The sequence below is a fragment of the Eriocheir sinensis genome, chromosome 19, assembly GCF_024679095.1.
Source record: "Eriocheir sinensis breed Jianghai 21 chromosome 19, ASM2467909v1, whole genome shotgun sequence".
NCBI lineage: Eukaryota > Metazoa > Arthropoda > Malacostraca > Decapoda > Varunidae > Eriocheir > Eriocheir sinensis.
The window spans coordinates 12,478,022-12,498,673 of NC_066527.1; the positions used below are offsets into that span (position 1 = coordinate 12,478,022).

The window sequence follows — 20,652 nt, forward strand, 5'->3', positions numbered from 1 at the left end:
GCAACGGTGGTGATGGGAGAGGGGGGGCAGTGTAGGTGAGGGTGGGGAAGGGGCGGGGGTGGGGGCGGGGGTCCTAAACTCCCCCCTCCCGCATATTCATCAGTCTATCCAACTTCCATCTCCATATATCCATCACTTCATCCACCAACGCTCCATCTATCCACCAGTCCATCCAGCACACCTTATCTACCATTTTTTTTACAGCAAAGGAGACAGCACAAGGGCACAAAAAAAAGGAAACATTAAAAAAGCCCGCTACTCGCTGCTCCTGCAAAGAATCCGAAGAGGTGGCCGAAAGAGCAGTCAATTACGTGATCCACAGAGTTTACCGACCATGTCTCCACCTATCCACCACTCAAACCAACAACTCTCCATTTATCCACCATTCTATCCACGATGCCTCCTTCCCTACTTGTCTATCCACCAAGCAGCCGCCTTAACCACCACCCCTTTCCCAATCCACCAATCCCTTCACCAAGTCTCCTTATCCACCAGTCCATTCACCAGCCCTTTATTTATCCTCCAAGCCTCCATCTCTCCACCAGACCATCCACTTACTCTCCGTCTTCTCATCAGTCCATCCTACCTCTTACTCTTCTTCCTACTTTCCTATTCAATCACTCCCTCACTCTCCCTCCCTTTCCCTCCCTTTCCCTTATTGTCTTTCACTCTTCCTCACAATCTTTCCCTTTCCCTCAATATCTCTCTCTAACATTCACTCTCCCCCACCACTTACTCTCCATCCTCCCTCCTATTCTTCTTCTACTACTCCATTCTTTCCCATCTCTCCCTCAGCCTCCCTCACCATATCTCCCTCGCCCTCATTCTCCCTTATTATCTTTCACTCTCCCTCGCCATCTCTCCCTCTCCTTCCCACCCCCTCATTCTTCATCACTCCCTCACCATCTCTCCCTCTCCTTCCCACTCCCTCCCTCTTCATCACTCCCTCACTATCTCTCCCTCACTCTTCATCACTCCCTCACAATCCCTCCCTCTCCTTCCCACTCCCTCCCTCTTCACTCCCTCTCCTTCCCACTCCCTCCCTCTTCATCACTCCCTCACTATCTCTCCCTCACTCTTCATCACTCCCTCACTATCCCTCCCTCTCCTTCCCACTCCCTCACTATCTCTCCCTCACTCTTCATCACTCCCTCACTATCCCTCCCTCTCCTTCCCACTCCCTCCCTCTTCACTCCCTCTCCTTCCCACTCCCTCACTATCTCTCCCTCACAGTTCCTCCCTCTTCCTCCCTGTCCCTCACTATTTCTCACGCTCCCTGATATTTCCTCCCTCTCCCTCCCCCTCCCTCTCCCTCACTCCCTCCCTCTCCCTCAGGCATCGGCAACATCCCCGACGCGGTGCTGGCCTCCCTGAAGGGCCACAAGGACCTGGGCATCCACTCGGAGATGTTCAGCGACGGCGTGGTGGACCTGGTGGAGGCGGGCTGCGTCACCAACACGCACAAGGCATACCACCCGGGCAAGATTGTGGGCAGCTTCCTCGTCGGCACCAGGAAGCTCTTTGACTTCGTGGACAACAACCCCTTCGTCGGTGAGTGGAGGAGGGAGGAGGAAGGAGGAATAGAAGGAAGGCAGGTAATACGGGTAATAGTGGGAAGGAGGGCAGGAAGGTAGAGGGAAGGTTAGGTTAGGTTATAGGTAGGAAGGGAGGAAGGTTAGATTAGGTTAGGTTAGGTTATAGGTAGGAAGGGAGGAAGGTTAGGTTAGGTTAGGTTAGGTTAGGTTATAGGTAGGAAGGGAGGTAGGTTAGGTTAGGTTAGGTCATAGGTAGGAAGGGAGGAAGGTTAGGTTAGGTTAGGTTAGGTTATAGGTAGGAAGGGAGGTAGGTTAGGTTAGGTTAGGTCATAGGTAGGAAAGGAGGAAGGTTAGATGGGGTCATAGGTAGGAAGGAAGGGTTAAAGTTATAGGTAGGAAGGGAGGTAGGTTAGGTTAGGTTAGGTCATAGGTAGGAAGGGAGGAAGGTTAGGTTAGGTTAGGTTATAGGTAGGAAGGGAGGAAGATAAAAAAGTAAAGGAATGAGAGGATTCGTACTTACGTATACTTATAATACTTTAATAGAGTCCAATGGCACAAAAGGGTTCAATTAAGGTGTTTTGAAAGTGTGGGTGAAGGTTTAGGTTTTGGTGCAGGACTGGGTGGTCGGCGGGAACAGACCCAGTAATAGGTATATGCTGGGGACATACGCCATAGCTGAACGTGAGGGTGCAGATTTGGGGTTGGTGGGCTGGGTGGTCGGCGGGAACAGGCCCAGTAAAAGGTATATGCTGGGGACATACGCCATAGCTGAACGTGAGGGTGCAGATTCGGGGTTGGTGGAGGACTGGGTGGTCGGCGGAAACAGGCCCAGTAAAAGGTATATGCTGGGGACATACGCCATAGCTGAACGTGAGGGTGCAGATTCGGGGTTGGTGGAGGACTGGGTGATCGGCGGGAACAGGCCCAGTAAAAGGTATATGCTGGGGACATACGCTATAGCTGAACGTGAGGGTGCAGATTCGGGGTTGGTGGAGGACTGGGTGGTCGGCGGAAACAGGCCCAGTAAAAGGTATGTGTTGGGGACATACGCCATAGTTGAACGTGATGCTGCAGATTCGGGGTTGGTGCAGGACTGGGTGATCGGCGGGAACAGACCCAGTAAAAGGTATGTGTTGGGGACATACGCCATAGTTGAACGTGAGGGTGCAGATTCGGGGTTGGTGGAGGACTGGGTGGTCGGCGGAAACAGGCCCAGTAAAAGGTATGTGTTGGGGACATACGCCATAGTTGAACGTTAGGGTGGAGATTCGGGGTTGGTGGGCTGGGTGGTCGGCGGAAACAGAGCCAGTAAAAGGTATGTGTTGGGGACATACGCCATAGTTGAACGTTAGGGTGGAGATTCGGGGTTGGTGGGCTGGGTGGTCGGCGGAAACAGAGCCAGTAAAAGGTATGTGTTGGGGACATACGCCATAGCTGAACGTGAGGGTGCAGATTTGGGGTTGGTGGGCTGGGTGGTCGGCGGAAACAGAGCCAGTAAAAGGTATGTGTTGGGGACATACGCCATAGTTGAACGTGAGGGTGCAGATTCGGGGTTGGTGGGCTGGGTGGTCGGCGGAAACAGAGCCAGTAAAAGGTATGTGTTGGGGACATACGCCATAGTTGAACGTGAGGGTGCAGATTCGGGGTTGGTGGGCTGGGTGGTCGGCGGGAACAGGCCCAGTAAAAGGTATGTGTTGGGGACATACACTACAGCTGAACGTGATGGTGCAGATTCGGGGTTGGTGGGCTGGGTGGTCGGCGGAAACAGAGCCAGTAAAAGGTATGTGTTGGGGACATACGCTATAGCTGAACGTGATGGTGCAGATTCGGGGTTGGTGCAGGACTGGGTGGTCGGGGGGAACAGGCCCAGTAAAAGGTATGTGTTGGGGACATACACTACAGCTGAACGTGAGGGTGCAGATTTGGGGTTGGTGGACTGGATGGTCGACGGAAACAGAGCCAGTGAGTAGTGCAAACTGAAGCAGTCGAACAAGTCAGACTCAAGTGTAGGACGAAAAGGAATACTGGTCGCGGTTCGTTAAAAAAGAAAAAAAGCGGAACTCAACTACATGCCTTGAAAAATAATAAAAACCGTAGTATACAAGATAAGGACTTTCTCAGGCGCGTATCTTGCCTCTTAGTAAGCGGGCAGTAGAGTTACATACGAGTTGTCATTTAGAAGAAGGTAATTTAATCAACCTTGTGCCTTTAACTTTCACCGGCTGATAGGCTAGGCAATAAAATTCTCATCTATTACGGCAGACACCATAAATAAAATTCACCTGCGCCGCCAACGGGCTGGGCTCATCCATCAGGCCCCTCAAGAGAGCCTACCGGCGCTATAGGTACCAAATAACGGAAAAAAACACAAACACAAACAACAAACCTCTTCATAACCATCAAATTTTAAATCCTTACAAGATTAAATACGACTACTTTGTTTTCCTTTTTATCGCACGTCACTCCAATAAAGACGATACCATTTCACTAGCGCGGTAATAAATAAACTAATCGCTGCCCTCCTCCTCCTCCTCCTTGCAGTTATGTGTGACGTGTCCTTCGTGAACAGCATCCCCGTGATCGCCAAGAACCCGCGCGTCACCGCCATCAACTCCTGCATCGAGGTGGACCTGACTGGCCAGGTGGTTTCCGATTCTATAGGGACCCGGATGTACTCAGGTAAGGACATAACATTAAGGGTCTACTCGTATACAAGGCAGCTCCTGTAAACCTAACCCCATCTAACCTCACTATCCATGATTTTATACAAGGCAGCTCCTGTAAACCTAACCCCACCTAACCTCACTATCCGTTATTTTATCTAACCTCTTTTTTAATGTATTTATCGTATTGGCACTCACAACATGACTATCAAGACTGTGACACTTATTCATCACTATGTTGGCGAACCAATTCTTGCCTACGTCTTCGTTGAATCTGAATTTATCCAACTTAAACCCATTACTACGTGTCCTACCTGGCCCTCTTACACCAGAACCTTAATCCATCCATTTACAAATTTACAATCCATCCATTTACAAACCTCGATCAAGTCCCCTCGCACTCTTCGTCTTTCTAAAGAATGCAGATTCAAATGTTTAACTATCCTCACATGGCAAGTTTCTCAACCCGTGAGTCATTTTTGTCATCCTTCTCTGCACAGATTCTAACACCTTGATATCCATTCTATAGTAAGGTGAACAGAACTGAGCCACATAATCGAGATGAGGTCTCTCTAATACTGAATATAGTTTGCGAATGACCAGCGCTGCTATTACTTACGCTCCTTCAAATAATACTCAGTACCCTGTTTGTCCCGTTTATAGTCTGAATGCACTGAGTCCTTGGATGGTTCTCAAGGGATAACTAAAGTTTCTAAATCCATCTCACATCTATACCTCCTTCGTGAAGTATCATTTGAAGAATGATTCTGTGAAAGTTATTCATGCCTACACTCAAAATACTACTCGACACTGAACTCCAACTACCACTTCCCGCAATCATACAATCTGCCAAGTTCGTCCTACATAACACTGGCGTTTAAATCTGAGCCGATCTTTGTATCATCCGCAAACTTACTGACGTCACTACTAACTCCTATTCTCAAATCACACCAGCGTACCCAATACCGAACCCTGTGGAACCCAAAAGGAACACAGATCTGTTACCATTGATCTGCACTCTTTGCTTCTTGCTGACCCAGTTCAACACTTCCCATCTATGCCGTGAGAATGCAATTTTAGTAACAGCCGGTGGTGAGGAACTTCAACAATCCGTTTACCCATCTATTAACCAACAACACACCTGACCAATTAACTCACAAATATTCTCATCTCTCAGGTGTGGGCGGGCAGGTGGACTTCATACGCGGGGCAGCGGTGAGTCGTGATGGCCTGGGCAAGCCTATCCTCGCCATGCCCTCCACTACCACCCGCGGGGAGTCCAAGATCGTGCCCTTCCTCAAACCAGGTGCGTGTGTCTAACATTTTGTGACCCATCACCACCCCCACCAACACCCTCCCTCCCCCTGCTTGCTGTCACTACACACACACACACACACACACACACACACACACACACACACACACACCGTGTACCCATTTATTAACCAACAACACACTTGACCAATTAACTCACCGGCTTAGCGCGATACCGACACTTGCGAGGGCCATTAACACCTCCATGATGACATGACCCCTCCACCCCAACACACACACACCTCACTCCCATCAACGCTTCTTTCAAGAGGAGAGTATCGAGACAGCTCTCCTACCGAAATTAACCTCTTTATTGGCCACTCTTCTGAACTCTTGTTTTACAGTGGCAGTGTTTAGTGGGCTTTTTTTTCTCATTACGTATTACTTTTTTTTGCGCTTGAGCTGCTTCCCTTAATGTAAAAGAAAATGCACACCACCCACAACTCCACTAACACCCTCCCTCTCTCTTCTTGTTCCCTATATATTACTATCACAACACCCACCCACACACACCTCACTCCCACCAACCACAGACACACCCACCTACACCCCCACCCCCACTAAATTCCTCCTTCTCCCCATTCACAGGTGGAGGCGTGGTCACTACCAGGGCCCATATACACTACTTGGTGACAGAGTACGGCATAGCTTACCTCTTCGGCAAGAACCTCCGCCAAAGGGCCTACCACCTTATCAACATCGCCCACCCCGACCACCGCGAGGACCTGGAAAAGGCGGCGTTTGAGAGACTACACTGTATGCCTTCACCCGACCTGTAAGAGGGAGGAGAAGAGGGCTACAGAAGGGGAGACTGAAAGAAGAAGTGAAGGGAGTGGAGGGAAAGGGAAACATAGGGAGAATAAACTAAATGCCATCATCAGACCTGTAGAAGGGAGAAGAGGGTCATGAGAAGGGTGATGGAGAGACTGAAAGAAGAGTGAAGAAGGGAGTGGAGGAAAGGGAAACATAGGGAGAATAAGGCCCCGTTCCATAGACTAAACTAAATGCCATCATCAGACCTGTAGAAGGGAGGAGAAGAGGGTTATGAGAAGGGTAATGTAGAGACTGAAGGAAGTACTGAAGAAGGGAGTGGATGGAAAGGGAAACATAGGGAGAATAAGGCCCAGTTCCATAGACTAAACTAAATGCCCTCATCAGACCTGTAGAAGGGAGGAGAAGAGGGTTATGAGAAGGGTGATGGAGAGACTGAAGGAAGTACTGAAGAAGGGAGTGGAGGGAAACAAGGAGAGTAAGGCTGTTGGTGTGTGTGTGGAACAATGTGTAGAAGTGGACAACAAGAGGACATGGACGGACAGTCAGAGATAAACGAGTAACAAGAAGAGTTAACAATGAAGATACACAAGACGCGGACACCAGGGCACGCGACGAGACACACACACCAACAAGGCCCCGCTCTCAAGACTAAACTGCATCCCCTCAACCAACCAGTATCGGGGAGAAGATTATAACAAAGGCCTAATGGAGAGACTGAAAGAAGGACTGAAGAAGGGAATGGAGGGAAGAGTAACGTAGGGAGAGTAAGGCCCCGTTCCAGAGACTAAAGAAGAGACTAATGAAGAGACTGAAAGAGGGACCAAAGAAGGGAGGGAAGAATGAAGGGAAGGGAAACAAGGAGAGTAAGGCCCCGTACTTAAAACTAAACTGCATCCCTTCACCAAACCTGTCGAAAGGAGACGTACGAGTGGTATAAATGGAGAGACTGAAAGAAGAGTTGAAGAAGGGAATTAAGGGAAAGGAAACAAAGAAAGTAAGGCCCAGTTTTAAAGATTATACTGCATCCCTTCATCAAACCTGTCGGAAGGAGACGTACGAGTGGTATAAATGGAGAGACTGAAAGAAGAGTTGAAGAAGGGAATTAAGGGAAAGGAAACAAAGAAAGTAAGGCCCAGTTCTAAAGATTATACTGCATCCCATCATTAAACCTGTCGGAAGAAGACGTACGAGTGGTATAAATGGAGAGACTGAATGGAGAGTTGAAGAAGGGAGTTAAGGGAAAGCAAACATAAAGAAAGTAAGGCCCAGTTCTAAAGACTAAACTACATCCCTTCATTAAACCTGAAATAGAGAGAGAAGAGGTTTGTAGTAAGAGTAACGGAAAGTGAAAGAAGTAGTGAAGAAGGGAGTGAAGGGTAGAGTAATGAAGGAAGCGTAAGTTCCGGGAGAAGGCGGCAAACAAGAAGCTGAAATACATACCCACGCCAGACCTGTAGAAGGGGGAAGAAGACATATAAGAAGAGTAATGAAGAGACTGAAAGAGGTACTGAAGAAGGGAGTGGAGGGAAGGGAAGAGTAAGGTCCTGGAAAAGGCGGCGAACAAGAAGCTGAAATACATACCCACGCCAGACCTGTAGAAGGGGGAAGAAGACATATAAGAAGAGTAATGAAGAGACTGAAAGAGGTACTGAAGAAGGGAGTGGAGGGAAGGGAAGAGTAAGGTCCGGGAGAAGGCGGCGAACAAGAAGCTGAAATACATACCCACGCCAGACCGGTAGAAGGGGGAAGAAAGACTTTAAGAAGAATATTGAAGAGAAGTGCTGAAGAAAAATGAAGAGTAACGAAGAGGAATAATGAAGAGAAGCGCTGAAGAAAAATGAAGAGTAACGAAGAGGAATAATGAAGAGAAGTGCTGAAGAAGAATGAAGAGTAACGAAGAGGAATAATGAAGAGAAGTGCTGAAGAAGAATGAAGAGTAACGAAGAGGAATAATGAAGAGAAGTGCTGAAGAAAAATGAAGAGTAACGAAGAGGAGTAATGAAGAGAAGTGCTGAAGAAGAATGAAGAGTAACGAAGAGGAGTAATGAAGAGAAGTGCTGAAGAAGAATGAAGAGTAACGAAGAAGAGTAATGAAGAGAAGTGCTGAAGAAGAGTAATGAAGAGTAACGAAGAAGAGTAATGAAGAAAAGTGCTGAAGAAGAGTAATGAAGAGAAGTGATGAAGAATGAAGAGAGGTGCTGAATAAAGTAATGAAGGAGAGGAATGAAGGGAAATGCTGAAGAAGAGGAATGAAGAGTATATGAAGAAGAATGAAGAGAAATGTTGAAGAAGAGAAATGCAGAGAAGTGCTGAAGAAAGAAGTGGAAGGAAGGCTAACTAACGAAGGAAGAGTAAGGCCCCGGAGAAAACAGACAGAGACAGAGAGTAATGATAAAACAATACGTAACGCGAATATCAGTACATCCTTAATAGCGTTAACAGCATAGTATTAGTTGTTAAGAACCATATATTATACATTTATCCATATACAACCGTTCGCCCAACCCATATTTTTTATAACGAAAGAAGAAAACTACTATTATCATGACTATTATTATTATTATTATTATTATTATTATTATTATTATTATTATTATTATTATCATTATCATTATTATTGTTCTAGTCACAAAACTGAGTCACTTATTTCCTAAATGTCTATGGACCAAAGACTTATTGTTTTTTTCTATTTCCGAGATACGCTTAAAACCGAGTCACTATTTACTATTATTCTGATTCACACACACACACACACACACAGCATAATCGCTCTATATAACTAACACGTAGGCTACCATCAGTACGTACAATCCAAAACTAGTATTTTTAACAACTATAATGTGTCCTGATACTCCCCTACTGCATCTATCTATCGTTATCTGTTTCTTCCCCGGGAGTTTACTGTGTGAGTGTTCGTAAATGAGTGTCCCTGTGGAGCACCTTAGCCTAGTCCGCCGCACGCTGCCTTAACGAACTTGTTGGTACTACGTAGTGTTGCTTCAGTGTAGTGGGTGGGTGTGGGGGGGTATGTGTGTGGGGAGGGGAAGGGATGGGGGGGGCGTGGAGGAGGGGTGTAAGACAGACAGAGACAGACAGACACGGACAGGCAACAGAGAGACAGATAGACAGAAAGGAAGGAAAAGAAAGACAGAATCAAAGAGAAAGAATGAAAGAAAGAAAGGAAAAGAATGTGTGTGTGTGTGTGTGTATGTGTGTGTGAGAGAGAGAGAGAGAGAGAGAGAGAGAGAGAGAGAGAGAGAGAGAGAGAGAGAGAGAGAGAGAGAGAGAGAGAGAGAGAGAGAGAGAGAGAGAGAGAGAGAGAGAGAGAGAGAGAGAGAGAGAGAGAAACAGAGTGAAATAAAAAAAGGAAAATAAGAGAGGAAGAAGGGCTATTTTTTTTGTTGTTGTTGTTCTTATGGTTGAAAAAGGAATGGAGTGGTCAAAGTGAGAATTATTATTGTTGTTATTATTACTGTTGTTTTTTTATCGTTTTTGTGATGTTCTCTTGTGATATTTTGGAGTTTGTGACAATGGTGATGATACTGTTCCGTCTTGGTGATGATGGTGACGCTGCTCTGTCCGCCGGTGAGATGTTGTGGTGATTCAAATGACTAATGATGTTATGATGTTGATGCCAAATATATAAATGATGGTGAATAAAGAAAGCAATATTTTGTTTTTGGGGTGTTTTTTACCTATTATTTTTTTAATATCTATTTTCTTTCTCTCTTGTATGTATTCCTGCAACTCTCATTCAGAAACTCTCTCTCTCTCTCTCTCTCTCTCTCTCTCTCTCTCTCTCTCTCTCTCTCTCTCTCTCTCTCTCTCTCTCTCTCTCTCTCTCTCTCTCTCTCTCTCTCTCTCTCTCTCTCTCTCTCTCTCTCTCTCTCTCTCTCTCACACACACACACACACACACACACACACACACACACACACACACACACACACACACACCAGGGATGGAGTATTCATATTCTGTATTCGTATTCGAATACATTCGAATACCGTACTTGGGTGTATTCGTAATCGTATTCGTATTCGAATAATTACTGATATAAATCAAAGTGTTCTCATTGGTATTCGAATACAAGGGAAAAATATTCGTATTCTGCGATTAATCTGACGAATACTTTAAAAAATTGTTATCAGAAATATCATCCGTTGTTCCTTACAACTCTTGCCTCCTGGACCGTATGTATGATAGGTGTGCTGTCCCTGTATTGAATACCGGCACCAGTCACATGTCATTGTTCGTGAGCTCATATTATTGTTGCAATGCTATACCCAGTTACATCAAGAAGATATTTTTCAATGAAACGTATTCATAAATGTATTCATGAATATTTTTTTAAAGTATTCGTATTTGTATTCGAATTCAGACCATTTCAGTGTATTCGAATTCACACACACACACACACACACACACACACACACGGCCCGGTAGCTCAGTGGATAGAGCGTCTGCCTCACAACCAGAAGGACCGAGGTTCGATTCCCCGGCCGGGTGAAGATAAGTTGGGTTTATCTTCTTTCACGTGTAGCCCCTGTTCACCTAGCAGTGAGTAGGTACGCGACGTCAGGCGAGGAGTTGTGACCTCGTTGTCGCGGTGTGTTGTGTGTGAGTGGTCTCAGCCCTACCCAAAGATCGGTACTATGAGCTCTGTGCTCTTCCGTAGGGGAACGGCTGGCTGTCTCGAGAGAGACCCGCAGCAGACCAAGAGGTGAATTACACACACACACACACAGACAATGGATAATTAATAAAACACAGAAATACATACTTAATACAATGGAAACATTTATACATACATACAAATACGTGTATAATATATCTTAACAAACGAGACAGACAGACGCTGACACAGACAGACAGACAAACAGATAGACAGACAGACAGACGGACTCAACCCGTCAGTCACTCAAAACTCAAATAAAGATTTAAAATAAACTACACTATAATAACAACGTAAGAATAGGACGTCATTTTGTGATTCTTTGTAACAGTAGTAGTAGTAGTAGTAGTAGTAGTAGTAGTAGTAGTAGTAGTAGTAGTAGTAGTAGTAGCAGAAATTAGTGGGAAGGAAAATAACATGGAAAAAAAAGTGTAGAGGAAGAGAAGAAGAGGTAGAGAAGAAGAAGAGGTAGAGAAGAAGAAGAAGAAGATGAAGTACCCGGGGTTATCATACTAAAGCAAAGGTGGACGAGGAGGAGAAAGAGGAGGAGGAGGAGGAGGAGGAGGAAGAGGAGTTTTAGAAAGAGGAGGAAGATCATGAAGAGGAATAGCAAAAGGAGAAGGAGGAGGAGGAGGAGAACGAAGAAGAAGAACTGGTAGAAGAGGAGGAGGAGGAGAACGAAGAAGAAGAACTGGTAGAAGAGGAAGAGGAGTCATTTGTATCCAATGTAGGCGACAAAGCGCCTGGCATGGAGGAGGAGGAGGAGGAGGTGGAGGAGGAGGAGGAGGAGCAGGAGGAGAATGAGGAGGAGGAAGAGGAGTCACTAGTATCTGAAGGGGATAGGAGGCCTGTTGTAGTCGTAGCCTGTGGGGGCGGGGGCGGGGGCCGGGCATGGAACACTGACGGAGATGACGGAGGTGACGGGCGGGGCCGCAATGGTGGAGGTCACGACGTTGACGACAGGTACAAGAACGGTGGTGACGACGGTGGTGACTCCTCCTGGTGCGGTGACGGTCATGGGGATGCGCTGGATCTCCGTGGTGGTGATGGTGACGGCCGGTGGTGGTGGCAGCGTGGAGGTGACACTCACCACCACTAGCCTAGCTTCCTCTACCACAGAAGTGACCGGGTTCTGCACCGTGATTGTCGCCGTCACCGTGTCTTCAACGGACCAGCAGGTCTGCTGTTGTTTGTTCTTCCTTTGTGTGATTTTTTGTGTTCCTTTGTCCCTTTTTTCCTTCCTTCCTTCCCTTTACTCCCTCCTCCCCCGTTCCTTCTTTCCTTCCTTCCTTCCTTCCCTTTACTCCCTCCTCCCCCGTTCCTTCTTTCCTTCCTTCCTTCTTTCCCTTTACTCCCTCCTCCCCCGTTCCTTCTTTCCTTCCTTCCTTCCCTTTCTCCCTCCTCCCCCGTTCCTTCTTTCCTTCCTTCCTTCCTTCCCTTTTACTCCCTCCTCCCCGTTCCTTCTTTCCTTCCTTCCTTCCTTCCTTCTCCCTCCTCCCCGTTCCTTCTTTCCTTCCTTCCTTCCTTCTCTTCACTCCCTCCTCCCCCGTTCCTTCTTTCCTTCCTTCCTTCCTTCCCTTCTCCCTCCTCCCCGTTCCTTCTTTCCTTCCTTCCTTCCTTCCCTTCTCCCTCCTCCCCGTTCCTTCTTTCCTTCCTTCCTTCCTTCCTTTTACTCCCTCCTCCCCGTTCCTTCTTTCCTTCCTTCTTTCCCTTTACTCCCTCCTCCCCCGTTCCTTCTTTCCTTCCTTCCTTCCTTCCCTTTTACTCCCTCCTCCCGCGTCCCTTCTTTCCTTCCTTCCTTCCTTTCCTTTACTCCCTCCTCCCCCGTTCCTTCTTTCCTTCCTTCCTTCCTTCCTTTACTCCCTCCTCCCGCGTCCCTTCTTTCCTTCCTTCCTTCCTTCCTTTACTCCCTCCTCCCCCGTTCCTTCTTTCCTTCCTTCCTTCCTTCCCTTTACTCCCTCCTCCCCCGTTCCTTCTTTCCTTCCTTCCTTCCTTCCCTTTACTCCCTCCTCCCGCGTCCCTTCTTTCCTTCCTTCCTTCTCTTTACTGCTTCCTCCCCCGTTCCTTCTTTCCTTCCTTCCTTCCTTCCTTTACTCCCTACTCCCGCGTTCCTTCTTTCCTTCCTTCCTTCCTTCCCTTTACTCCCTCCTCCCCCGTTCCTTCTTTCCTTCCATCCTTCCTTTACTCCCTCCTCCCCCGTTCCTTCTTTCCTTCCTTCCTTCCTTCCCTTTCTCCTCCTCCCCGTTCCTTCTTTCCTTCCTTCCTTCCTTCCCTTGCCTCCCTCCTCCCCCGTTCCTTCATTCCTTCCCTTTACTCCCTCCTCCCGCGTCCCTTCTTTCCTTCCTTCCTTCCTTCCCTTTACTCCCTCCTCCCCCGTTCCTTCTTTCCTTCCTTCCTTCCTTCCCTTTACTCCCTCCTCCCCCGTCCCTACTTAACTTCCTTCCTTCAATCCATTTACTCCCTCCTCCCCCGTTCCTTCTTTCCTTCGTTCCTTCCCTTTACTCCCTCCTCCCCCGTTCCTTCTTTCCTTCCTTCCTTCCTTCCCTTTACTCCCTCCTCCCGCGTCCCTTCTTTCCTTCCTTCCTTCCTTCCCTTTACTCCCTCCTCCCCCGTTCCTTCTTTCCTTCCTTCCTTCCTTCCCTTTACTCCCTCCTCCCGCGTCCCTTCTTTCCTTCCTTCCTTCTCTTCCTGCTCCCTCCTCCCCGTGCCTTCTTTCCTTCCTTCCTTCCCTTTACTCCCTCCTCCCCCGTTCCTTCTTTCCTTCCTTCCTTCCTTCTCTTTACTCCCTCCTCCCCCGTTCCTTCTTTCCTTCCTTCCTTCCTTCCCTTCTCCCTCCTCCCCGTTCTTTCTTTCGTTCCTTCCTTCCTTCCACCTCCTCCCCGTCCTTCTTTCCTTCCTTCCTTCCTTCCCTTCTCCCTCCTCCCCGTTCCTTCTTTCCTTCCTTCCTTCCTTACCTTTACTCCCTCCTCCCCCGTTCCTTCTTTCCTTCCTTCCTTCCTTCCCTTTACTCCCTCCTCCCCCGTTCCTTCTTTCCTTCCTTCCTTCCTTCCTCCCTCCTCCCCGTTCCTTCTTTCCTTCCTTCCTTCCTTCTCCCTCCTCCCCGTTCCTTCCTTCCTTCCTTCCTTCCCTTCTCCTCCTCCCGCGTCCCTTCTTTCCTTCCTTCCTTCCCTTTACTCCCTCCTCCCCCGTTCCTTCTTTCCTTCCTCCCTTCCTTCCTTCTCCCTCCTCCCCCGTCCCTTCTTCCTTCCTTCCTTCCTTCCTTCTCCCTCCTCCCCGTCCCTTCTTCCTTCCTTCCTTTCTCCCTCCTCCCCGTCCCTTCCTTCCTTCCTTCCTTCCTTTACTCCCTCCTCCCCGTCCTTCTTCCTTCCTTCCTTCCTTCCTTTACTCCCTCCTCCCCGTTCCTTCCTTCCTTCTTCCTTCCTTCCTTCTCCCTCCTCCCCGTTCCTTCTTCCTTCCTTCCTTCCTTCCCTTCCTCCCTCCCTCCCCTTCCTTCCTTCTCCTTCCTCCCTCCTCCCCCATTCCTTCCTTCCTTCCTTCCTTCCTTCCTTTACTCCCTCCTCCCCGTTCCTTCCTTCCTTCCTTCCCTTTGCTCCCTCCTCCCCGTTCCTTCTTCCTTCTTCCCTTCCTTCCTTCCTCCTCCCTCCTCCTTCCTTCCTTCCTTCCTTCCTTCTCCCTCCTCCCCGTTCCTTCTTTCCTTCCTTCCTTCCCTTCCTCTCCTCCCCTCCCCGTCCCTTCTTCCTTCCTTCCTTCCTTACTCCCTCCTCCCCCGTCCCTTCTTCCTTCCTTCCTTCCCTTTACTCCCTCCTCCCCCGTCCCTTCTTCCTTCCTTCCTTCCTTCTCCCTCCTCCTCCCCGTCATTCCTTCTTCCTTCCTTCCTTCTCCCTCCTCCCCCGTCCTTCTTCCTTCCTTCTTTCCTTCCTTCTCCCTCCTCCCCGTCCTTCTTCCTTCCTTCCTTCCTTCCTTCTCCCTCCTCCCCGTCCTTTCTTCCTTCCTTCCTTCCTTCCCTTTACTCCCTCCTCCCCCGTCCCTTCTTCCTTCCTTCTTTCCTTACTCCCTCCTCCCCGTCCCTTCTTCCTTCCTTCCTTCCTTCCTTCTCCCTCCTCCCCGTTCCTTCTTCCTTCCTTCCTTCCTTCCTTTACTCCTCCTCCTCCCCGTTCCTTCCTTCCTTCCTTCCTTCCCTTTACTCCCTCCTCCCCCGTTCCTTCCTTCCTTCCTTCCTTCCTTCCCTTTACTCCCTCCTCCCCCGTTCCTTCTTTCCTTCCTTCCTTCCTTCCCTTTACTCCCTCCTTTCTTTCCTTCCTACTCCCCTTTACTCCTTCCTCCCCCGTTCCTTCCTTCCTTCTCCCTTTACTCCCTCCTCCCCGTTCCTTCCTTCCTTCCTTCTCCCCTTTACTCCCTCCTCCGTTCCTTCCTTCCTTCCCTTCTCCCTCCTCCCCTGTTCCTTCCTTCCTTCCTTCCTTCCTTCCTCCTCCCTCCCCCGTCTCCCTCTCTTCTCCTCTCTCCCCCCTGCTGGTTCACTGGTTCACTCACTATCCCGTCCCCACTTCGACTCCCCCCAGAGATCTTCCGTAGTAACTCGTTCTTCATCGGGGCGAACTGTCGGAGTGCCATCAACGAGGGGCGCGCCGACTACGTGCCAATCTTCCTGTCCGAGATCCCGCTGCTCTTCCACAGAAACATCATCGACATCGACGTGGCGCTGGTGCAGGTGGGTGGGGGGAGGTGAGAGGGAGGGGGGAAGGCAGCGTTTCCAAATTATCGTATTAACCACATAATATCGTATCTATCATTTTTATGCCTCAAACTCTCGTACCTACACAAGTAACGTGAGAAAATCAAAGTTAGTGCTAAAACTGTTGAATATTGATGTTTTTCGTTCTTTGTTGTTATAGTTATCGGTCAGCAACTACGAAAATGAAATGCGATGAGTACGATCATTTGGCAACGCTGGGGGGAGGGTGAGGGTGAGGGTGTGAGGGGGTATATCGATGGGTGGGTGTAAGGCGTGGTTGTGGGAGGTGTAAAGGAGAGGGGGAAGGAAAGACAGTGTGACGGAAAGGAGAACAAGATAGGTGGTGAGAGGAGAGGGGATGATGGGGGAAGAGGAAGGAAAAGAGAGGGAATAGGAGGGAAGGGAGGGAGGAGAGAGGGAACGGAAGAGACGGGATGGGAGGGAGTAGGTGTGTGTGGATGTGGATTCTTTGTATGGCATGGCACGTATGGTATGAAGCACTAAAGTTATCCTCAAGTTATATTTAGCATTATTTAGTTAGACCGCATCTCGATTATGCAGTTCAATTCTGGTCACCTTACTATAGATAGAATATCAAGATGCTAGAATCTGTGCAGAGGAGGATGACAAAAATTATTCATGGGAAGGCGAAGGGTGCGAGCAGACTAAATCGAAGTTTATAAATGGATGAAGGTTTTCATAAGGGTTATGTTAATAAGGTTTTGATGATACGAGAGCTGGGTAGAACACGTAGCAATGAGCTTAAATTGGGTAAATTCAGATTCATCAAGGCATGGGCAAGAAATAGTTAACTAACAGAGTAACAGATGAGTGGAACAGGCTGGGCAGTCATATTGTGAGTGCCAATACAATAGACACATTCAAGACTAGGTTAGATAAATCCATGAATAGTGAAGTTATGCGGGGTTAGGTTTACAGAAGCTGCCTTGTACAGGCCAGCCAGCCCCTTGCAAACTCTGTACGTTCTCATATTCTTATCTCCGTGTCTGTCTGTCTGTCTGCAGGTCTCACCGCCGGACAAGCACGGCTTCTGTTCCCTGGGTACTAGCGTGGACTGTGCCCGCGCCGCCGTGCAGAACGCCAAGCACATCATTGGGCAGGTGCGTCACTCTGTTATTTTCATAGTAAAGGAAACAGCTCAAGGGAAAAAAAGAAAAAAAAAACTCTGCGGTGCTCCGGCTAGAGAAACTTGTTAAAAAATAATTATATCTCTTTTATACCGCAAACGCATACATAAAAGGGTGCTCTCTCTCTCTCTCTCTCTCTCTCTCTCTCTCTCTCTCTCTCTCTCTCTCTCTCTCTCTCTCTCTCTCTCTCTCTCTCTCTCTCTCTCTCTCTCTCTCTCTCTCTCTCTCTCTCTCTCTCTCTCTCTCTCTCTCTCTCTCTCTCTCTCTCTCTCTCTCTCTCTCTCTCTCTCTCTCTCTCTCAAGAATCAATAGTTCCATCATTGTGTGCACAGTAATTATTCCACGAACAAACAGTGTCAGTCAGCCACGTCACCTTCCCTGCGAGCTCTCCGTGAACCACTTAGACGGGTTAGCTTACTTTATGTTCCTGATCTTCCACCATGTTTAACCTCTCTCCTCCTCCTCCTCCTCCTCCTCCTCCTCCTCCTCCTCCTATGTTAACGCTTTCCTCTTTCATCTTCCTCCTCCTCCACCTATGTTAACCCTTTCCTCTTACATCTTCCTTCTCCTCCACCGATGTTAACCCTTTCCCCTCTCCTACTCCTACTCCACCCACGTCAAACCTTTCCACTCTCCTCCTCCTCCTCCTCCTCCTCCTCCTCCTCCTCCTCCTCCTCCTCCTCCTCCTCCTCCTCTCCCTCCTCCAACACCAGTGTTAAACATTTCCCCTTTTCTCCTCTACCTTCACCCCCTCCATTCATGTTAAACCTTCCCCCTCTCTTGCTGCTGCTGCTCCTCCTCAAAATTCAGGACATAAGATCAATGTGTATCAAACTTGGTAGACATCTTCTGTACCTACAGGTCACTTACCTGTAAAAAATAGTGTTCCGTATATAAGCGTTGAAAATGAAAACTAAAATGTACGAGATCTTTGCCAACATTAACATGCATCACCAATGGTGACCACTGCGACAAGCTTTGTTGTTGTTGTTGTTGTTGTTGGTGGTGGTGGTGGTGGTGTCACATACAGTAAATAAATTGGGCCCCAAAACTGCATTATGTATTTGAAATCTTGGGTATAGTCCTTTGCTTCTGGCAGTCCTAGATTTTTCCCATTCTTCTTAAACTTGTGTTCCTTTTGATATATATATATATATATATATATATATATATATATATATATATATATATATATATATATATATATATATATATATATATATATATATATATATATATATATATATATATATATATATACACACACACACACACACACATAAAATTAATTCCTTTTCCTTCAGAATAATCCTACCTGACCATTATATATATATATATATATATATATATATATATATATATATATATATATATATATATATATATATATATATATATATATATTTTTTTTTTGTTTTTAATTTTTATGATTTTTTTGTTTTTGTTTTACTCCTTACTCGAATGTCATTTCCATCGCAACCCTCAAAACGTTCATCACCCCTCTCATAAGTAGTCTCACGAAGCACGGCGAGGGTGGGGGGCCGCGGCTGGGCGGTGAGGCGGGGCTCTGTGGGGTGGGCGGTGAGGGTGGGGGACTGCGGCTGGGCGGCGAGGCTGGGGGGCTGGGGCTGGGCGGTGAATGTCGGGGGCTGTCAGTAGGGTCTGGGTCTTGTAGGCGGCGCAGGAAGGCCGTGATGGCCCACAGCGGCGGGCGCTGGCTGGGCTCGGGCGTGAGGGCCAGGTCGGCCACGTGGCCCAGCAGGGTGTAGAGGAAGTCGCCCAGGAAGTGCCGCTGCACCGTCTGGATGAGGCGGCCCAGCGCGTACACGTCGGCGGCGAAGGTGACGGTGCCGCCGCGGCACGCCTGGGGACACATCCAGTTGTAGCGCTCCAGGTCCACGTCCCTGAAGCCGCTGTCCCGCCCGGGCAGTGAGGCGAGGCCGAAGTCTATGACGTGGGTCTCCAGACCTCCCTGCGGAGTTTGGCTCACCAGGACGTTGTCGCCCTTCAGGTCCTGGTGCACCAGGCCAGCGTCGTGCACCTGCTGCAGCTTGACGCTCAGGTCCAGCAGGACGTGCAGCAGCAGGTCCAGGGGGGGGCGGGACTCTAGGTAGGCGTCCAGGGTGAGGCTGGAGCCGCAGAATGAGGTGAACAGGGTGAGGGGCTGTGGGTTCACTCCCAGCAGCACAGGGGCGCCGCCTGCCCCTTGCAGGAGGCACAGAGCGTAAGCCTCAGCGTAACTGTCTTGGTATTTAAACACTTTCCTCACCACCACCTCACCGCCACAGTCAACCAAGTCCACTGTGCCGTAGGCCCCTTCGCCCAGCCTGTTAATCACAGTCACGGGAGGCGGACTGTCCACCCAAGGCAGGGACAAGTTCTGCTGAGCTACAAGTTCAGCCAAATCATCTTCCAGTGAGAGGCCCTGAGAAGGTGCCGTGTTTTGTGCTACAGCGTAGCTGGTCTGTATTCGGGCGTCGCAGCTGTGGATGAAATCCAGTGAATTCAGGCGATCGGGACGCGCCCGTCTTTGCGTGCTCTTCCGGGCCCGCCAGGCAGCTCGGCGTGGCGGGGGCCCTCGAGCCCCGGCGCCCCGAGCGGGGGGACCAGGAAGACCGTTGGCGATCAGCAGAGACACTGTGTGTGTGCTGGCCATTTGGTAACTGACACCTATGCAGCTGTACCCTGCTTTATATAGGTGACGAGACTTGGAGGTAGTGTTGTAGGGAGCTTGGAGGTGAGGCAATTCTTTTGGCTCCTGGCGAGTCTAGAGTTGAGAAGAGGGACAAAGGTGGAACATAGGCATGCTCCACCCGGTAGTCATCTTAGCTGTGCTGCATAGCCAAGATAACTACTGGGTCTCGAGGAAGCAATTATTTTGGCTCCTGGCGAGTCTAGAGTTAAGAAGAGGGACAAAGGTGGAACATAGGCATGCTCCACCCGGTAGCCATCTTAGCTATGCTGCATAGCCAAGATAACTACTGGGTCTCGAGGAAGCAATTATTTTGGCTCCTGGCGTGTCTACAGTTGAGGAGAGGGACAAAGGTGGAGCCGTAGCCAAGATAACTACCGATGCGATGAATTAAAAGGGAAACTAGTAAGATTTTATGGGATACTTTAATTTTTTTTTTTTTTTAATTTGTACAAATGTTTTGTTTTGGGGTTCCTCAGTTTATTGATAGATTATTGATCAAAACACGCCATTGGTAAGTCCTCAGCGGTGTGATCTACGAGGGATTCATTGGTGTGCGTGTGGCCAGGCCGGTGTGTGTTAGTGACGCGTCTTCGTGTTACACAACTTTGGGCGAAACTAAGAGACATATTGTTATATTTCCCTCTTCGTTTCGCTGATTTCCTACCTATTAACCCCCCCCCCTCCCCCCGCATTCTCTCTCTCTCTCTCTCTCTCTCTCTCTCTCTCTCTCTCTCTCTCTCTCTCTCTCTCTCTCTCTCTCTCTCTCTCTCTCTCTCTCTCTCTCTCTCTCTCTCTCTCTCTCCGCCCATGTCTCGATAAACTCGCCCTAACAAGGCGTTTATGAACATTAATAAAGAAAAATAGACTGCGGTGATTCTTTCTCTTCATATCATATTCAACCCTTCTTGCCTGCTATCCTTTTCTGCCCTTGCGTACTAGTGATAGGAATTGGTAATCTTTTTCCCTTTCCCGTTGAGTTCACCGATTTTATATTTTTTTTATTACACTTTTCTTCATCTTTTCATTTTCTTTGTTTTTTTTTCTTTGTTTTCTCTTCAACATTCGATTATTTTTTCTTGCTTTTCAATAAGAGGTCAGGACTAAAAATGCCCGTCT

The 20,652-nt window shown here is 48.3% G+C and overlaps 1 protein-coding gene and 1 long non-coding RNA gene across 12 annotated transcripts in view; one reads left to right on the top strand and one right to left on the bottom strand.

Moving 5' to 3' along the window:
• The window catches only part of LOC127000702 (4-hydroxybutyrate coenzyme A transferase-like), a 54,004-nt gene that overhangs the window by 19,421 nt on the left and 13,931 nt on the right, over positions 1-20,652 (top strand). For 2 of the 10 annotated variants that reach the window (XR_007754455.1, XR_007754456.1), the window contains exons 3-4: positions 15,521-15,669; positions 16,719-16,814. The exons of 2 other annotated variants lie outside the window; for them this stretch is intronic. Coding sequence is in view for 6 of the 8 variants with exons in the window: in XM_050864705.1 (XP_050720662.1) it covers positions 1,336-1,551; positions 4,077-4,214; positions 5,376-5,504; positions 6,101-6,291 (674 nt within the window). In the remaining 2 variants the exon portion in view is untranslated. Of the gene's footprint in view, positions 1-1,335; positions 1,552-4,076; positions 4,215-5,375; positions 5,505-6,100; positions 6,583-15,520; positions 15,670-16,718; positions 16,815-20,652 lie in introns of those variants that run through there. 6 more of the 10 variants (XM_050864705.1, XM_050864713.1, XM_050864712.1 and 3 more) reach the window with 6 other exon arrangements.
• On the bottom strand, positions 6,426-9,313 carry LOC127000704 (uncharacterized). 2 transcript variants are annotated; one of them, XR_007754458.1, is made up of 3 exons: positions 7,325-9,313; positions 6,673-7,193; positions 6,426-6,531 (listed from the first exon to the last, which is right to left on the bottom strand). It is a non-coding gene; the product is annotated as an uncharacterized LOC127000704 (long non-coding RNA). The 2 variants fall into 2 exon arrangements; XR_007754457.1 differs by having other exon boundaries at positions 6,426-7,193; positions 7,325-7,737; positions 8,020-9,312.